The sequence below is a fragment of the Barbatula barbatula genome, assembly GCF_947034865.1.
Source record: "Barbatula barbatula genome assembly, chromosome: 10".
Classification (NCBI taxonomy): Eukaryota; Metazoa; Chordata; class Actinopteri; order Cypriniformes; family Nemacheilidae; genus Barbatula; species Barbatula barbatula.
This window is the reverse complement of record NC_136773.1, coordinates 10,957,588-10,977,624: the sequence shown is the minus strand read 5'-3', so window position 1 is coordinate 10,977,624 and position 20,037 is coordinate 10,957,588. Positions and strand designations below refer to the sequence as shown.

At 37.2% G+C, this 20,037-nt stretch overlaps 1 protein-coding gene across 2 annotated transcripts; it reads left to right on the top strand.

Moving 5' to 3' along the window:
- Nucleotides 1-1,084: 1,084 nt before the first annotated feature.
- barx2 (BARX homeobox 2) lies at nt 1,085-19,446 on the top strand. Of its 2 annotated transcripts, XM_079465412.1 has the most exons (5): nt 1,085-1,471; nt 10,726-11,038; nt 15,302-15,386; nt 16,242-16,268; nt 16,934-19,198. In XM_079465412.1, the coding sequence occupies exons 1-5, from the start codon at nt 1,285-1,287 to the stop codon at nt 17,201-17,203; spliced, it is 882 nt and encodes a 293-aa protein (XP_079321538.1). In that variant the 5' UTR covers nt 1,085-1,284; the 3' UTR covers nt 17,204-19,198. The 2 variants fall into 2 exon arrangements, with proteins under 2 accessions (XP_079321538.1, XP_079321539.1); XM_079465413.1 differs by lacking the exon at nt 16,242-16,268 and having other exon boundaries at nt 16,934-19,446.
- Nucleotides 19,447-20,037: the final 591 nt, after the last annotated feature.

Here is a 20,037-nt window from a genome sequence, read left to right as displayed (position 1 = left end):
AATTGTAAGTTTAATGGGCTGACATTCATATTTTAAAAAGTGTCACAATTTAGTCTATTATTGATTACTAATTATTTGATTTGAGAAGTCATTGAAAGAATAGCCCATTGAGATGTAATACCCTTATTTTTAAGGGGGTCCCAACTATTCAACTCGTTTGGAGCAAACAATGCCCTTAAAATGATTTAAGTAGCCTTCCATGCAATTCCATGTCTTGTTACTACATAATTTTCCTTAAAAAACATTTTTCGAAGGCTTGTAAATTTCGGCGTTAAAATTTTTCGAATGAATGATGACACTTTGGCAAGTTAAATATTGGAATTATGTGTTTGTTACAAGAGGCGTTTCCGCACGTATACGTGACCATTCACTAACATTCATACTAAAAGCAGAAAAAAACGGTCAGCCTGTATTTTCCAATAGAAACGCAAGAAATATAATTCTATACAAAATAATGACATTAACATGTAAATTTATTACAATTAATAAAATTTATTTCATTAAATATTTACATTTTCATTCTGCGCTCTTTGAGAATTAACAATGTGCCTGCAATTGACACAATAAACACGATTATTTTAGCATGGATTTTACATTTTTATGTTTTATATTTAGTATCCCATATTTTGCATCCTCAAAGATTAACAAAAAAATACGCACACGAAGGCTACTTAAACTCCTGGTTCCTAGGTATCCATTGGGATTTTTGGTAATAAAGCTTGAGCACCTAAGTGTACATGTCTAGGCTTTTCTCTGCAGACAAACAGATGATGTTAAAAAAGACAGTTTTTATAATGATAATAATATTAATTTGTTTTAAGAATATTGTTTCATTTTGAATATGCAATTTAATTAATTGAAGTTCTATTACAGTAAGAACAAGCAGTTCGGAAGACGATGTGCTCAATGCTTATAGACACCAGTCATGGCAAAGGGAGAAAACTGGTTTATTGTCCTAATTGTACAGAGAGAGGGAGAGAGAGAGAGAGAGAGAGAGAGAGAGTTTGATTGACGTGAAGTGTGTCGGATCTTGCATACAGCAGTAGAGTAGTGATAGGAGAGTTGGTTTATATAGCAGTGACTCAGAGCACCGCGCGCACTCGCTGCATGAATGAGCGCGCGGAAGACACTGGAGACACTTTTAGCGCAGCACAGCTGCACGAGGATTTCAAAGCCATTACACGAGATGTGTTATAGAAAATAAACACAAGCAAGAAGTTTTACACGACTTAAGACAAATCGAAGAACCTTTTCTTAGCAAGAGTGAGGTGACATATTGGGACAATGCATTGTCAAGCAGAGCTGAGACTCGCGAACAGCGCGCAGCTGAAAGCAACCAGAAGACGCTACAAGACTTTCATGATAGACGAGATCCTCTCCAAGGAAACTTGTGATTACTTCGAGAAACTTTCTCTTTACTCGGTGTGTCCCTCTTTAATCGTCAGACCCAAACCTATGCATTCATGCTCGGGTAAGTGACACGAACACATTCTTATTTGTTTCTTTTTTATTTGCAAGGGGCGTTTCTATTCGAGAACGTTGACGTGAATGAACGAAAAAGATTTAACAGTATTGTCTGTTTCCTCGCGATTAACACAATGTTCTTTAAGTGTTCTCTTTGTTAAAAGAGCTATTCTAAATAATTTTATATATGTATGAAAAAACACATCCGAGATACACATATTTGACTTCACAAAAACCGTATTTTAGGCTATATTTATGTGGCTATTGTAACCGGTAATGATCTTTACAATTATACATTAGATAAAGTTAAAAATAAACTATTCATCAATTATGTGAAACAATATTTAACGTTTCGTCATTTAATTTGGGTATACACTCATAATTTATCCTTTGGATTTCGTTAATTCTTTGCTTTTCCTTTCAAATGAAAATACGCGTTAATAAAAATAAAGAAGCTGTTGTTTATTTACAGTATCACCTGTTGCTTTATGGACATTTATATTGCAGTTAATATGTACATTTGCGCGCTCTGTACATTGCAACGATAAGGCGTAGGCTATTATCAAACTTCACAAAACTGGCCTATTCATTTATTGTATTATGTAGGTTGTATTGATGTTATTTATGTACATATTTGTTCTGTAGATCGTATGTTTGTGCGTGTTTGTGTTGTAAAACAGTAGCCCAGTCAACAAATTATTCCCACCAGGCTCAGTGTCAAAAACATTTAAGACAACCGTACACTTTAGAGTTAAATCATGTTTAGAAAAGGCGCAATGCAGCTTAAAATAAATTAGATCATTTTTTGTTGCCTTAAATGTATTAACTTTGAGTAACACCAGTTGTTACCAGTGTATTACCTTTTAGATTTGATAATTGATAGAACAAATTCATCATTTATTATACAAGGATCAGGCCTACTTTAATTGAATGCAAAACTAAATATAAACCACATACACGGTTTTAAAAGGGTCATGCAACAGCATATTCATAATGGTTATGGTTGGATGTACACATGCGTAAAGAAAAGTCTACGCTTTTCTTATGATTTATCCTTTCACAGCCAGATAATGGTCTACTCTTTTCATATTTCATCCTTAATTTCATTTTTAAATCATTTTAAGAGACTTCAGGGTATTTCCCCACAGATGGTTTGTGTGCAAGTTCCCTTGACCTGTTTATTTTTTTCATTTCAATTGTCACATTTATGTGTTTGGTATGCATGGTAAAATACTAATTTCCTCTCCTTTTACTTGCCCTAAGGAACACAACCTTCTCCAAACTCTGTTTAGAAAACCGTTGCTCCACTTTTGACTGCGCAAAATAGGATACAATCAGGTCTGACTTGAACAGGTGTAATGTCATTCAACTATAGTGAGAAGCATTGTGTAACGTTTTCAAATGTAATACATTAAACAACAAATGCACACATTGACAGAGTGGTAGATTGTGGCATTACCCACATAATAATGTTTAAGGGATTGACAGGCGCATTTGTGAATTTTTGCAGCAACTGTGTCTCATCCATAGGTTTTAGCAAGAACTTAACTCTACGGTTTACTGCATGTGTGATTTCCCCAAGGGTGCATCAAAGCACATTTGTAGGTCTACTGCATGTCCTTAAAATAACACTCACTTAAAAAAAATCACATTTGACATGTTGCTGAAGTCACATGCTAATCTGTAGGAGTAAGTGTATATTACACAACTGTTTTCTGTTGTAACACCTAAAAGTCAAGGCTATTAAATGTGTATAACCTTCAGGTCAACCATGAATTGCTGAGCAGATCTTTTTTTCTGTGGGTTGGCTATAGGCAATGCATTATTGATGGGACTCAATAAAACCATGATGTTTAATATGCTTTTATGAAGCTTTTACTCATCTGCCAAACTATGGAATTCCATCTCACAATAAAAACATTATGAAAACTATTGGGTTTGATACACATACTGTATATACACAAACTATATACAGATATACTGCAGGACGATTATTACACACATTTATTCACTCATTATTCATATGCATATAAAAACACTACATAGACTGTGTTTTTTCATGGAGGAAGTTATATTTCAAGTGCTGCCATGCAAAATTTCAAACTGTAGACCGAAACGCAAAATCTCTGCCTTTTTCCATCCATCCATAATGTCTGTTGATGGACAACATTTTAATCTGTGTTGAAAACATATCTACACTTTATTTCTCTTTTTTCACAATCTAAATAGTTTTAAAGCATCGCTATCGAAACGTATCCTGCTGTGTTGTTTTGGACATCAGATACACTTACTCTGAATTAATGAGACCACACGATAAAAATAGCTTCAGCAGTTCACTCACTTTCCGAAAATCGATTCTTCACACATGCAAATTCACTTGAACACATACATAAAGCAAGTGCAATACGTGTGTGCACGGACACACAAACCTGCATGCGTGAACATGTACACACCTTGACACACGAACACACACTTCATTCTGTTCTCCGTTTGTCCGTCCAGCTGTGGGGTATAAGGCATGAGTTTTGGCAGACCGGGCGGAGGGATAAGGTATCCAGCCCAAATATCAAAACCCTGCACACAGTGTGTCTTTTCAAGTCAGAGGGGCGTGAGATATGCCAGCATATCAATGGATGGTACTGCTTAATATAGAATGTAGCTGGTATTAAAGCTGGCACTGACTGAAAGGCCCTTGGCCTCTAAACTCTCCCACACAGAGTACAGTGTCTGTCCTCACATCTCTGAACTTTCCTGCTCATTATAAACGGCTGTCATTATGCAACTGCTGTCACCACCAGGGGCCGCTGTACGACACGTCAAAATACCACAGGAGCCACTGACATGTAGAATGACGTCATTTTAAAAACAAAAGAAATTATTTAACAGATTCAAATCAATTTTTTATAATGGTCATTGGACACAAGCTAGTGTTGAGTCTACCTTGTACAAATATCATTGAATCTGATTTTTTTGAGCATGCTTAAAATGAATTAATGGCTACGTTTTGGTTTTAAAGGACACTCTAATGGTTTTTGTGGCTCACTACAGGTAATGTTTTGGGGTCTCTTCGTAAAATGTTATCTGAACCAATAGAAGGCAATTAAATCCATCCATTAAATAAAACACACTACATAAAGAAAATGTTGTTATGGCTTTAATGGTAAACAGTTGATGGTTAATATTAGAACCATTAGAATTTAATAATGCATCTTAATATCAATCATTTGTCATTACAGGCACTGCCCATGTTAAATCGCTTTTAAAAATGAGATCATCATCCCGGTTAAGTTCAAACATACAATTTTATCATTGAGATTGGGCATGGATGTGGTCTTTTAGTGCTGTGCTGACACATGTTGAGGTCCACGACCCCACCCCCCTTAACATATTACCTTAGAGAGGAGCACAGTGTAATAACGGGTTATAATATTTCGTTTGGAGACATGTCTCTCACCATAGCGCGAGGAAAGGCTTTTAGAGGCATTTTTTGAAAGGTGAGAGAGATAAAAATCTGCGATAATGTAATCTCCCATGACAGCTCGCTGAAAAATAGACAATTGGTTGAGACAGACAGAGAATAAAAAAGATAAGCAGGAAAACCACACAGTCCACACCTTACCTTATAAAACCGGATACCTTTCATAAGACAATTATGTTCACGCACGCCTTTTGTTCTCATACCAGACTAATGATATTCTTACCTTCCTATTTTGTTTACTTGTAAGGGATGTTTTATATGTGTTTATTTTGGTAGCACTTTATATTAAGCATTGGTTTTGTTACCATTAGTTAATGCATTAGAGCTAGCTCGAACAACGTATTTTACATATATTCATCTTTCTTAATTAATATGAATATGGTTGCTTCTTAGTTCATTGTTAACAGATGCAACATTCAATTTTAAAAATGTATTAGAAAATGTGCTGGATACATATAATTTAGTTAATTCATATATGTAACTAATGTTTGAATCTTTTTCTGTTATATGAAATATGACATTTATTATTAAAAATATATTAAAAAGTGGCCCTCATAGGTAAAATCAAACCTCTACACAATCATAATCCATTTACTTTATGTTACATTCAGGTTTATTGAGGTTTATATTTACCCAATGTCAAAATGTCCAAATTCACCTTTTATAATTTATATTTCAATTCTAAAAACTTTGAAATGATAAAAACCTCCAATTTATTTGATCAGATACTTAATCTTTAGATGTTATATTAAAATAATGAGTGTCTATGCTCTCTTTCTCATAACTACGCACGCACACACACGCACACACAAACACGCACACCTGAAAAGTGTAGCCACACACATTGTGGGAGTTTAATATGGAAATGTTAATTATCAAAGTGCTAGAAATATTCATTATGAGATCTAAGCTCTCTTACCTCCGGCAGTTATGAAAGCCAAGCTATTCTCAGGGTTGTATTTCATATTCAAAAACTTACATAACACTTATAAGTAATATGATATGCTCTACTACACTGCTAAATGTTTTCCACATCTTGTACACAGCATATTTTCTGACGGTCAGAACGCTTGTTGTTAGACTCTCAGCCTAGAACTGAAGTTTTACCTCGGGTGTCGGTAACAGCAACTTGTGCCTTTAGGAGTGAAATAATCCATCAACACTTCTTTTTCAAAGGTTTTCATGCCTCACTGAATTCAGCAAATAATCATCTTTCAGCAAGGAAATATTGGAAAAATACACATTCTCCAATTCAAACTGATGAAGCTGAACACTGTATTGTGCTTTTTCATTTATTTTCAACTTGCTGGATTGGTTTAATAGCCATTGAGAGATAAAAACTCCACGGGTGATGAAGCACCTCTAAACCTGTCACCACATGGCCCAACCAAAACACTGTGTACCGAGTTACAGAGAGTTCAAATGCACATCAGGTGCCAAGTGAAGTCATGTCATTGGAATCCAATCAGTCAAGGGAAATAAGACAGACCTGAAAGAGAGCAATCAAGAGCTTAACGTTTGCTACTGTTTTTTTGCCCATCAATTGAAAACACCAGGTTCCCTCCTTTATTGTGAGTAATGAAAACACGACACCTCGTTCGCAACACTTGAATGACAAGTCGAGGTGTAAAACTCAAAAGCGAGTTTTTCTGATCGAGGGCATGCCAGGGCGAAGAATTGTTACACCTTGGATAATTTTAGTTTCAAGAAAATTGTATTGCTTTTATTAGAACACCATTCAGATTTCTCAAAACACGGAGACTCGCGGAAATCATAACCCTCAGGAAAATGATCATGACACATAGCAATTTTTTAATGAATTCAGCTACGTCTCGGATACTAAAACTCTGTTCTCCAAAGAGCCGAAGGCTGCTTGTCTTATTACTGTGAATCAGTTACATTATTCCTTGCTATGAATAAGAAAAAGCAGTACGCACAGATGAGGTATAAAAAGAAATGCTTATAACGGTGAATTGTACTTTAATTCAATCCCATGTCTGACTTCTAATCAATAAATATGGTTGACTGGAGTTTGACAGCTGCAAGCTCTCAAAATGTTTCCTCTAAGCCCATTATATCCACATACTGATGTGGTACAGCGAGAGGGGACTTTACAGAGAGAATAAAACAGATTGATAGACCTTACGATAGGGCTGTTGGGATAAGTATTGAAGAAAGAAAGGTTATACAGGGAGAGCAAGAATGAATGAGAGTGAGTTGTGCCAGAAGCGATGTTTCATGCCCGGACGTGCTGCATTGATAGCAATGAGCTCATCAGAGTATTCAAGCATGCATGTCTCTCTCTGTGTGTGTGTGTGTGTGTGTGTGGAAGACTTCCATTCTTCTTCCATGTCCACTATTCTACTGAATCTTGACTTCTGTACGTTGCATCTTATCCTAATGCAGAGAAATACAAAGTTGTAATTCTTAACCTGTTGATGACAATATTTCTTTTTGGTCATGTTCGGTTAAAAATATGTTTGGCTTTACAACACTCATTTTTATCTAAAAGCAATTATATAAACACAAAAGACAGATATGAAACAGTATTGGTGTATTGTTTTTGCTGAAACTACGCCCCCTAACGTCTGAGGTCTGTATTGCTCGCTGATTAGGAATGTAATAGGTGTGACAGATTAAACGTTTGCCTTTGACATTTCTCTCATGTTTCGCGTATCACTAACATATGAACAGGAGTAGCGTGTGAACAAAAACAATTGTAACAGAAAGAATTCAGATGTAATTCCTACAGTAAATTTATCATGTGAATATATGTGTAATTGATGCTTTGGGGCGTGCAGTAAAAATATATTTGTTGATGTGCAGCTTTAGTGAGGTTAAATCCAGATATTAAAAGACGGTTTTATATTATTCATCCTCTAATAATAAAGTGTGTATTTTTGTCCCACCAACTAGAATTGCTGTTTGTTTAACATAACAAAGGTGGATCAACTAATGGGGCAGAACTATTTTTATTATGCATTTATTTATTTTAACACTCACAGATAACAGATGCTTTTAAACATGTTTGGAAGCAATCAAAATTGGAGCCGTTTTTCTCTTTACCTGTGCTAAAAACCATGCTAAGTCACACACAAATAACATTTACAATAAAATTGCTTATTTAACCCTTATCAAGGTTGCTTGTTGGCACGTTCCCTGCAGTTCTTAAATGTCTCAAAAGTCAAATACACGTATGACTAAAACAATAAAATGAAAGCCTCCACCGTTCCCACTTCATTCAATAAATCAAGGGAGATTTTTCTCCTTGACGACATCTGCACCGACATCTCTCCTTTTCTCTGTCTCTGCGCTCAGACAGGTCCAGTATAGCGTTTTATGGGCTCTGGCGTCTCGTTGATGTCTGAAAAAATGAAACGCAGAGAGAGAAGGGGAGAGGCTTTGGAGAATTAGAAATATTAAAACTGTTAGGGAGGGGGTGCGGATGCCCCATTTCAAAAATATTGCCTCAAGTGCATTGTGACTGCGACCATGTGTATCATAGGAGAGTCATATGCTAGCAGAGTTCAATGGGCCAGTGTAAAACACCAGTTGCGTCATCGCGGTGGACACGCAGTTCAGGGGCTTTACATCACAGAGGGCAAAACTCTTAACACTTACCTCCACCATTAGTGTGGGTGGGGCAAGACCATTACAAGGTATTAGTTCATTTGACGGCTGCTTCAACAAGCGATTACAACTAAAGGTTAGAGCTGGCTCACTTTAACAGCTTGTAAAATACATTTTAAAGTGGTGATGTATACGACTGTAAATAGACATGATAAGCAAGCAAGCCACTTTTGTATGTAGTGCATGTTTAAAACAACAAATACTTACTCATTTGGACTTATTTGCATATGTACATGAATTTACATAACACAACAACATGTGGGTGTCATACATGTGTCATGGGGCCCGTTTAGAAAGGAGGTTTAATGAAAACTCTGAGTAGGCTATATTAACCCTGAAATGACCCAAAACCATCGTTCCAACGATCAATCGCAAGCAGCATCGCAAAGACGCGTGGTTGGAACTACAGGTCTAGGGCTGGGGTTAGAACCATCTTCCTTTATTGTTATGACATGTAGACTCACATACATCAAGCTTTTGATCAAAGTAAGCAAGCAACGTGCAGTGCATTCTATATCCATTATTCTAAATAAAAACAAAAACAGATGTACATATTTTTTGTTAGTCAAGAAAACATAAGTGTGTGCTTATGCTCATAAGTGTGTGCTAGGACCCTGGGGAATCCCTGGACGGAATGACGTAGGAGGACATTAATAAATTAATTAAATAAAATATCGGGAAATAAAACAACAGATAAAAAATAGGATAACAAAAGTAGTCCTTAAATGCAATGAATGTTACAGCAAGAATTTGACAATAATTCGATCTGAACGTGTTTATTAGTAGATGTCATTACTCCACCACATGAGTGACGTCATCAACAAGATTGCTGAACTAACTTGGAACCAACTCTGACACAGTTATTATGATTTCGGGAAACAATCGTAACTACATCGTTAAATAACCCAACGATACATCGTACTATGAGTTATATCGTTGTTTGGGAACGCACCCCTGGTCGGAGCAGGTTTTCTTTGGTAAACTCAGAGTTTCTTTTGTTATTTCTATTTCATTTCTGTTGTTTCATTCATTTATTGATTAATTTATTCGTTTATTGGTAGATTTATCTATTTATCCATTTAAATTTAAGACATTTTCAGCACATTAGTAAATCCACTGTATCCAGTGCGCCTCACTCTCAAATGCTTTCTGCTGCCATGTTGCTTTTTTTTGGTGCCCTTGCCCTGCTGTTTCGTAATATATCGGAGCTCCATTGATCATGGCTCGTCGTTGTAGTGGTGCAAGGTTTTTTCCTTTGTAATTTTTCAATGCTGCCACACTATGGATACAATACAATTTCATCTGTCAACTACCCGTTTAAAGTAAATAGAACTTATTAAAATTCATAGCATAAACATTGAAACTTTACTGACCCTTCAAATAACTTTAAGTGTGCTATTAATATACTTATTTTTAACCTAAAATAATCAAATTTTATGTTCTTCTCGGAATACTGTAGGACTATACTGAAGGCCTATGCTCAGCTGTGCTTAAACGATAATACCCTCTCTCTTAGACAAGAGTGTCGTATCCAGGTCTTGCATTAGTGTTTAGTTGCTTGCTAGCTACCAGAAGTCAGTCAAAGGGGTCGGAGTGTAACACCTCGGGTCTGAAGGATGATGCAACACACTGGGTAAAGTGAACTGGTGATTTAATGTAGGTGTAACAGATGAACAAACGACTGGTAACAATCCGTGCGGGTGCAATCATGGCATGCAAAGGATTGTGGGGAGTGTAGTCTGTGAGTTCAAAATTCAGGTTGAAAGGAATGGCCGGGAGAAGGTGCTCCCTTGAGTGACTTGACAACAGATTCGCTAACTTGTTTTCACCCCGTGTTCTCATTGGAGCTTGCTGATATTGTTGCTAAGACTTAAGTCTTCAAGATGCGTTTACCCGGCTCGCCTTTTTAAGGAAGTATTTGCAACCTTAAGTCCGGCTGTATTAGCTATCATTAATAGTTCTTTAGCAAACAGAGTTGTTCCATCAGTTTTTAAACTGCTCTTCCTTTGAAGTACAGACCATGACAATAGAATCAGTCACATCATTACAATATACAAAAACTCATAGTGAGTCTGTCATTAAAGCTTTATGGTATGGTATGGCATTTTCTCTATGAAGTTAATGAATCTTCTGCAAACGTATTGTTCCTTTAGGCTCTACTCCCCTGAGAACGTATCCTCTTCTCTCTGTGATCACGCACCAGCCTCCCAACAGCCTCCCACAGCTCTCTCAACCCTCTCCTCATGGTCGGGTCCCGCACCTGTCCCTGCTCTCTCCCCAGCACACGCTGACCTCAGAGCAGATGCTCAGCGAGACGCCTGTTAGCATCAGCAGCGAATCAGAGACTGAGCACTCCATCCCACGACTGAAGAAACCCCGCCGCAGTCGCACCATCTTCACTGAACTGCAGCTCCTGGGCCTGGAAAAGAAATTTCAGAAACAGAAATATCTGTCCACTCCAGACAGGTCAGTGGTTCTTATCGAGACATAACAGTCCTGTAGGGGATCGCTCTAGGTCAGTCGGTAGAGCGTAACACTTACGTTGCCAAGGACATGAGTTGCGCTTCCCAGAACAAACTAATGTATACCTTGAATGCACTGTAAATCGCTGCAGAAATGTCTGCTAAATAACTCTGTTATTGGTCACTATGGATTTCCCTTTATTATTTGGGTTATGCATAAATGAAAATTAGATCATCACTCTCCGTCATGTAATTCGACAGCTGTGTGATCCTCATTCTTTTGTGGAACACCTTTTAGATTTTTAACAAAGAAATTGTGCACGACTCACTCACTGTTTCTCATGTACTCACGTCGGGATTTGGCAATCTGATCATTTGAGCTGCAAGCCATAACTTTTTCTGGTTGAAAAGATTTTTGCCCTTATGTCATTCAAAACATTGGCCGTTACCTACATCTTTCCAAAAATCTTCCTTTGGGTTCTGTGTCATAGGGTAAGACATGTATACATTTTCCAGAAATCTTTCTGTTTGCTGAATAACTGAAAACTGGATTTAGATTATTTTTAAAGACATAGATCACTAAAAGAAAACAGTTATTGAGCAAGCACAAACATATATCATAGATCAGTCATCTGCTTACATTGTCTTGCTTCACATCACTAAGTGAAGTTGTCAGTTCAACTTTCAAGGGAAGTTACGATGTGTTCACACCAGATGCGAAGTATCCCAATCCTCGCTCTTTATTACTCTTTATTATTATTTTCATGCGAGTGATGTGAAAAACCTCACACAATGGGGAGTGCCTTCACGGGTCTGGGCGTGTCAAACACTAGGTGTCAATGAGCCGTTTGCAGGAATTTCTTGCTCAAGTGGAAGACGTGATTGACGTTCATCACAATTGCGCTGCCCGATTCGTGTCATTCACATCACTCGGCATGAGTTTGCACTCTATTCGTGTCTTTGCATTGACTTTGTATGTAATTTTCGCATGCAAATCGCTTAATCCCCGTTTGTGTGAACGCAGAATTAGTTTGACTTTATATGAATGTAAATATTTTAATTAACCTGCAATATTATGTTTCAAACTGAGGTGGCGATATGGAGGCAGGGAAATTGTTCATCATGACTTGATGTTGCTTGCATTCTTTAAGCTACATTTAGAAGTTTAAGAGAACTCACAACAGAGAAGATATAGCTGGGGTTTTAAAGTGAAATACTGTTCAATTCTGTTGAAATTTTCAAATGTAGAGAAGGTCTGTAGGCTATGACATACTAAATGAAACCATGTGGTACGATAGGATGCGTTGATCATAAGAGGAATTTGTAACGTTGTGTTAGAGGCGGAGCAAGCTTTTACATTTTGAAGAAAGATTACAGAGACAAACAACATTTAAAAAATGTACAGTAAAATAGCACACACCATTGAATCTTGCGCAATAAGACTAACATCCATTAAAAGTAAACAGGTTCAGTTTTTATTTCATACAGAACACTTGTCATGCGTTATAAATAAAAATTCAGAGCCTAAAGTAAACACTACACCCAATAGACCAAAAGAGTTGTCAGCTAAAGTATGACATCACTCAGTGTTTAAGTTAAGACGACAGTAACATTTTAACCATGCTTTGAATTGCAAAAAGAAACACTACCCTATTCAAGACAACAGGGACACATGCCAAGAACAGCAAACAAAAGTGTATTACACCGATTTCATGCCAATCATTTAAAACACATGCAGGTGTATTTAAAACACTTTAGGGCTTTGTACAATATGATGCGGTCATCGACGTGCCATGGGTCTTCTCTCATGGGTACTTTTGTTCGGCCACATTTACGTCCGTAACACATTTTCCATTTCATGTTTAGATTTGGCCGTAGTGGCCGTATTTCCATTATGGCCCTGAGTGGGTAGAAAGCCCCACAAAATCGGTTCTGTCCCGCCTACAAGGATTCTGAGCGTGTCTGCCACAGAAAACAATTTGCCTGAAGGCAGATTATGTCCTTCAGCAGCAAATAAGCTGTCAGACGTAATTATCTAAAAACTGTCAATGGCATTAGACATGCAAAACCAGGAGACGTTCCCCTACAGCATTCCACTTTTATTATGTTTGTTTTAACATAACAATGCAGTATTGTTGGCATACATTGGTCTTATCAAGTTACAGTTAAATGATCAGGTCTGACATGTAGAAACTGAGTCGAAATAAGTAAATCAAAAGATGCATTCGATAACAATATAGACATTTGATGAGCGTTTAATAAAATCTATAACCTGGAGTCCAGGCATCAATACAAATAATTTGACATACGGTTTAGAAGAGAAATGATATTTAATCGCTTCAATCATTAATTTAATATTTTATGTTTAATAAGTAACCTGATGAAATGTGACTGCATTGAAAATCTACAATTTTATGGTTTTCTTAAAATGTCAACTAATTAAAACAAAAATAATCATAGTCAGTAATTTATGGACCTTCCATACTTAAAAACAATAGTTTTTTCGGTAATTACCGAATTGTTTGTCGGGTCGTGTCGGCTACCTGACCTGCTGTCCGAGGTGCCATGAAGATTTTGGCCTTCAGTTCACATCTATAGATCACACAATTTCAACAGTCTGCACACTGAAAATAACCACGTGTATAGAAACTGCAGCCTGCAGCTCTGCTTTAGAAATTAACCAATTCATTCACTGCTGAAGGAAGAACAAAAGAGAGGGAAATTCCTCAGCTCCTGGCCATTCTAAGGTTTGGGCCTCAAAGCGCCTCAGGTTTGTGTTCAATCTTACAGATGACCTGAAGGTCTGGTGCTGTTTTTGGCTTCTCAGCCCAGGCCACACAGTCAGAACATGAAAGCAATGAAAACGTGTCGCAATACAGACCATAATGATTTATATCATCCAGTTTTAATGTTTTTTTTATGAAGCAGAGATGATTATAATCATCATCATTATGAAGAAATGTCAGAACTTAAACTGAGCTCAGATTAGAGCTGTAGTTGTAAGGAACGTGCCGACATTGGAATGCTGTGTGTGTGGTTTCTCTGTGAAGAATTATATTCACAAACATAGAAGAGCTTTTCTGACATGCAATTGCAGCACACAAAACAGCCAAAAATGACAGACGGATAGAATTTGGTGATTTTCCCCAACACTTGTTATATGCCTCCTTAATTTTATTTTTGCATTGTACGACATACATGACACGTGGAAAATACATAGCTCACATTTTACTCTGTCATGTATTATAAATTATATATTTAATATTATATTTTAAAATGTAAAAATATTACATTTAATATGTAGGCTAATGTATATATAATAAAACTATAAGATATTTGAAATGGAATATATATGATATATCGGATATATTATAATATGTCATTTTAATATATAAATATCAGAAATAATTAATTCTTATTAAAACTAATGAAATTACTGAAATGTATGAGAAAAATGAACGATTTGCAAATAGATGAAAGGATTTTTTTATCAAACAGTTTTCACAGTGGGACAACTCACACACAAGTTAAGTCAAAGGAAGATTCAATTAGACAATAAAGATATAGAAAGAGATAGAATTAGGAAGTAGAGAAGAAGAAAGTCCAGGGATTTTGAGAGCAAGTGATAATCTGCTCATTTCCAGAAGATCACTTCACCTCACATGGCTTTCTAAAAGGCTTCACAGAGGAGGTGCCTAATCCCGCTTGGCTGGCGCGAGGGACTTTGAAAGCAGATGTAGCCGTAATGTGTGCAGTTGTTTGATAGATCGAGGTCTCCCTCAAATCCCATCTCACATGTCATTCCATGCCTATCACATTTCAACAGACCAATCGTTGCATTAGTCCTGCGGCGTCTGCTGTTATTCCCTAAAAAGAACTTCTATTGGCTTTGGGCGAGTCGGGAGCTCTAGGACCGGATTACCTTATGCTGTAGAGATAAAGCGAGATGGCATTCCACGGGAGGTCTGCAATTACATTCAGCCTGGGAAGACTCTTGGGTTCAGAGCCTGGCAGAACCTTCTGATATGTCATGCCAGCTTTGGGAATTTTGTAGCGATTAGATGTACATCTGCACTCTAGATGGCCACCCACTTGCTTTTATTTGTAGAGCAACAGGTGACTTCGGTCAATTGATTTCACTTCAGAAATGTCTCTTCTTTCTTGTGATCACTCTTGTTTAAAGGTTTCAGGTCTAGGCTAGTAAAAATGCTTGTGCTTTGCAAGTTTGACAATATATTTCATTGCAAAAATGTGTTATTATGTGCAGATTGGACCTGGCTCAGTCATTGGGACTCACGCAGCTGCAGGTGAAGACATGGTACCAAAACAGACGCATGAAATGGAAGAAAATGGTGAGTTCAATCAGCTTACTGAACAGAACTAGAACACGTATTTCTCTTTGGGCTTTTGAGCCAGACATACATTTTTGAGGGCACTTTGCAAACAATGCAATTGATTTGCACGTGCTGTCTGTGTTGTTTTGAACACTCGACCACAAAAATACTTATGCAAATAAAACAACGGCACAGAGACAGCCACTGAAATAAAGCAGGTCGAAATTTGCTTACGTCAATTGATAGTGCAACATTCCAACTGATCTAAGGGGAAAACGACTATTTTACTATTACTATTTATATTTCTTATGAATTCATAGTGTGATAAAATGTATGATTATGAGAACAAAGTGGTTCTTGGGCTCGTAATCATGAAGGAACCACTTTAAGTTCTATATAGAATCTATGCTTGCTTCAGCGGTTCTTTGGGATGACTCAGGTGCTATATAGCACCCGATAAGCCCATATGGTTCTTCAGGGGTTCTATATAGCACTCCAGTGATCCCAAATAACCACTGAAGAACCTCTGAAGAACTTCTTTATAGCACTAACTGTTTCTATGATTACGAGCCAATTATTTTAGTATTTAGCATTATTTAGAGATTTTACACAAACATCACTGGAGTGAAAGCAGATCGTATGAAAACATATGAAGATATTAATATGTATTCATACAAATTAGCCACCAATTTGCTCAAATGTAAAAACAGTTACAAATTGCGATAAGATTGCAACACACAAGGTTCTGAAAAAAGCCCACAAAAAATGACATTGCTTTTACATTAGGGGTAGTTCACCCAAAAATTAAGATTCTGTCATCATCTATTTACCGACATGTCATTCCCAACATGTATGACTTTCTTTCTTCTGCAGAAAACAAAAGAAGATATTTTGAAGAAGGTTAGTAACCAAACAACATTGACACAAATTGACTTCCATTGTATGGATACAAAACTGCCGAAACATTTCTCAAAATATCTTCTTTTGTGTTTCACCACATGAGGATGAATAAATGACAGAATTTAATTTGTGGGTTAACCATCCCAATACAAGCGTATTAATAAAAAGCGTGTTTATCATAAAAAGGAGGTATGTGCTTAAAATAATGACATGACTTCCTGGTAATCAAATTGATCCCTCAATACATCATCTTTTGTCCATTAAACACTATCTTAAACATCTGTGTCGAAACTACACCAAATCTTTCTATGTGGAAATGGAAACTCTGAGACATATCATTAAAAATCCATTAGATCAGCTGTGAGCCGCCCCTCTCAGCGCTCACTACAGTCAGTGTGCGTAACATCCGTGACCCTGCGGTTCTCTCTGTGTGTTGAACGATCCTCATAAGCCATGATTTAAAACGTAGTACAGGTCTACGTCAGCGCTATCAACCTCTTAGGCAGGAACAAAGGATCCACAGCACTTCACCTCTGAGATAAATGAGCGTGAACGGCCGGCCCCTTGCGGTTATATATCTTCTCTTAATCACTGTAATAACCACCTTCACCTTTGACCGAGCCCTTCATTTCTCAGAGCTTAACTGTGTGTGTCCGTCTCTCTAGGTGCTTAAAGGAGGACACGAGGCTCCTACCAAGCCCAAAGGCAGACCAAAGAAGAACTCCATCCCGACCACAGAAGAAATCGAGGCGGAGGAACGGCTGGCGGAGCAGGAGAGGTTGCGAGCAGAAGAACTAGAGGAGGTCTTCCAGTCTCAGCCTCAGGATCTGAGCACGTCCGCTACGCCCACTGACTCCGTCTGTCCGTCCGGACCAGAGACCCAGGATCGAAAAGAGGCCCCGCCCTCTCTGTCAGAGGCCATGACGACAAGCTAAACGCGTGGCTTTGCTAATGCACAACCAAAGACAGCTACTGAAAGACTGTATATTTTATGCTCTGTGGACTTGAGGAGTTGAAGGGCTCAGTAAGCCTGTGTTTGTGTTGAATGCAGTGGTTACAAAAATGAATTGAACAAATTTGGCGCGCTGACAATGTGTATGAATGTCATTGCATACGAAAACAAAAGCATACACTTCTATAATTAGGATAGCAAAGCAAATTTTTAAAGCAGAACTTTTTCTTCTTCTGGTTTTAAATGAGATCCATCTAGTTAAAAGTAATTGGGAAGAAATAGTTCCGAAAAGTAAACAATGTTGTAAAAAAGTCCAGCAGGGTTAGTTTGCATACACATTAAAAAAATCCAGATCAAAAAATGCAATTTTGAGGCAAACGGGATGCTATTGAAATACCGTAAAACAACACAAAATTAAATGTTTTTCACGTTATTGTACAGTTATCTTGTAAACTTGTAGTCTATTTCTGTAATTTTACATTTTTTAACCGTACATAAAAAATCGTTTAAATACAACTGTACAATTACAGTCCTTTACAGTTTATGTTCAGGTAGGAGAAATCGTATCTAACGCAATGAAGTTCATACATTTGTAAGCGTGACCAAACGGCCAAATATCTTTGGGGGCAACTGTAACATTGTAATACTGCTTTAACTGTTTCTGTCCAACAGCTGTCTTGCTCAAATGTAGTCAGTATTTTATAATGTATATGGTTTAAAAACCATTAATATGCTGCCAGACACCCTAACATAAAACTGAATCACGCAGACTCTCTCACACCGGTACAAGCATGTTCTGTATGGGTATGTTTATTTTTTGGGAGGTAAATTCCTCTTTCCCTGTAAATATTACTTGTTTAATTGCCCCTGTAGTTTACGGGGCACCTGTGTACTGTATGCCAAAACGCATATATCTGAGAAGCTAAAATGCCCTTTGAGGTACTTTACCCCTTTTTTCTTTACACATCTATGAAGCTGCTGCCATTAAAACTTAACAGGACGGGTTAGTATGAATACCAGTGTAAACATGCACAGAGATCTGGATTTCACATGAGAAACTGTGGCGCTTTTCAAAGCAGGATCGGCCAGTTTGGGTAAAGCTTAACTTTATCCATTAACATTTTAATGAACAAAGAAACTGTCAACTGAGAAAGGAAAAAGAAAATAAATATGGCCAACGATATTGATTTAAGTAGAGCTTTTAAAGTGCCCTCTCTACGCCGATGTTTGAAAAGCGAAAGAATTTCCATTGTGCTTTTCATGGGTAGCATGCATCAATTTGATTGTATCTGAACTGAATCCATGCATCAAATCACATTTTTGTATGTATAACCTTTGCACAGCCATTGGTACAAGTATTTGAGGCTGAAATCCGTGATATATTGGCTCACAGAGGTATGATGCCAACTGTTGAATATTTCTTTTTTTATTCCCCTTATGACAAAGAAAAACTTGAACCCCTTCCCCTGTTCTGTGGTGTGGTGCAGTATAACCCCATTAAGTGCAGGCTGACTTTATTACTTTAAGAAAAACTACTTAATCTGTCAGAGACGCAAAGCAATTAATAAATCACATGAGTACAACCTGCAAAAACTGACAGAAATGAAAGTCTGGGACATGTGGAAGCCCGCAGGAGCTCTGCAAATGCCTCCAATCTTACTGAGTGACAGTCTACACAGCACAGCACTTACATGCCATGATGTCCAACCGTCGCTGCCTTTTACAAAAAAAGACTTTATTTGTAAAGTTTTATTTTCTTCTTTGTTTGGCTAACAAATACTGAATATATATTCCTTTGATATGAAACACTTATTTTGGTGTACATACAGAGTAGCATTGGGTGAGCGAATAATAATTTTGTATTCTGTTTTGTAGAAGACTCTAGATATTTGACGACCCATGGGTTCTGTTATTTTTATCGTATGTGCGTGCGTGTTTGCATATTTAATAACATTTAATAAAGATGACATTAATTTTGGAGGTCTGTTATTTTTGCTGAGAGAGAGATTTACTGCAGACATTTCAGACACGTAAGCTCAGGAAAGGGTCTTGTTCTAGACATTGCCCGAGGCTTGCTTCAGTCTGTAAAAACGCACAGTATTTAGGTGTCTTACAGAGCAGGGTCAACTCCAAGTCAATAAAAAAGTCAATAAACTTTTTTTTGCAATTAACCCTCGTTGGATTTTTCTAAAATAGTAGTTGAAAAAATAAACAGCATGATGACTTAATAAGTATGTGTCCATTGTGTTTCTATCTACTTATTTGAATAGATGCATAGACATCACCAGATAAACGAACAATACTGAAAATCAAGTATATAAAATAAACCACATAAAGACAACAAAGAGCAAACCAGCCCTTAAGAAATAAGCAAAGTTTTGCAATACATCTTCATTTCATGTATATCCAAAATGTATACATAGATTCAACTTGGTTCACATTTCATACTATCTTTCAACTCCCTGCTGGAAAAAGATATTTTATCTTTTACTTTGAGTAGTAAACGAATAGTAATATACCTGTATGCATTTATTGTTTTATTTGTACTTACAAAACGAATCTGCAAAGCACACAACTAAAATGTTCTCCTTGCATAAACAAACTACCAATAATGACTATAATCTTCCTCGCGTTGTCCTGTACCGCACTTCACTGACCCGCTCAAACAGGTTTTTTTCCGCCGAGTGCATTTTTCTTCATTTGTACCACACACTGATGAGAGCAAAGGTAATCACCCTGGGCTGTGTGTGTGTGTGTGTGTGTGTGTTCATGCATGACTGAACATATACACGTGTGTGCGTGTGTGTGTGCAGCATA

What these genes read in the sequence shown, in the direction of transcription:
- barx2 (XM_079465412.1), top strand. Translation starts at nt 1,285, where the DNA reads ATGCATTGTCAAGCAGAGCTGAGACTCGCGAACAGCGCGCAGCTGAAA. An exon ending in ACCTATGCATTCATGCTCGG is followed by an intron (nt 1,472 to 10,725) that starts GTAAGTGACACG and finishes TTGTTCCTTTAG; the next exon opens with GCTCTACTCCCCTGAGAACG. An exon ending in TATCTGTCCACTCCAGACAG is followed by an intron (nt 11,039 to 15,301) that starts GTCAGTGGTTCT and finishes TATTATGTGCAG; the next exon opens with ATTGGACCTGGCTCAGTCAT.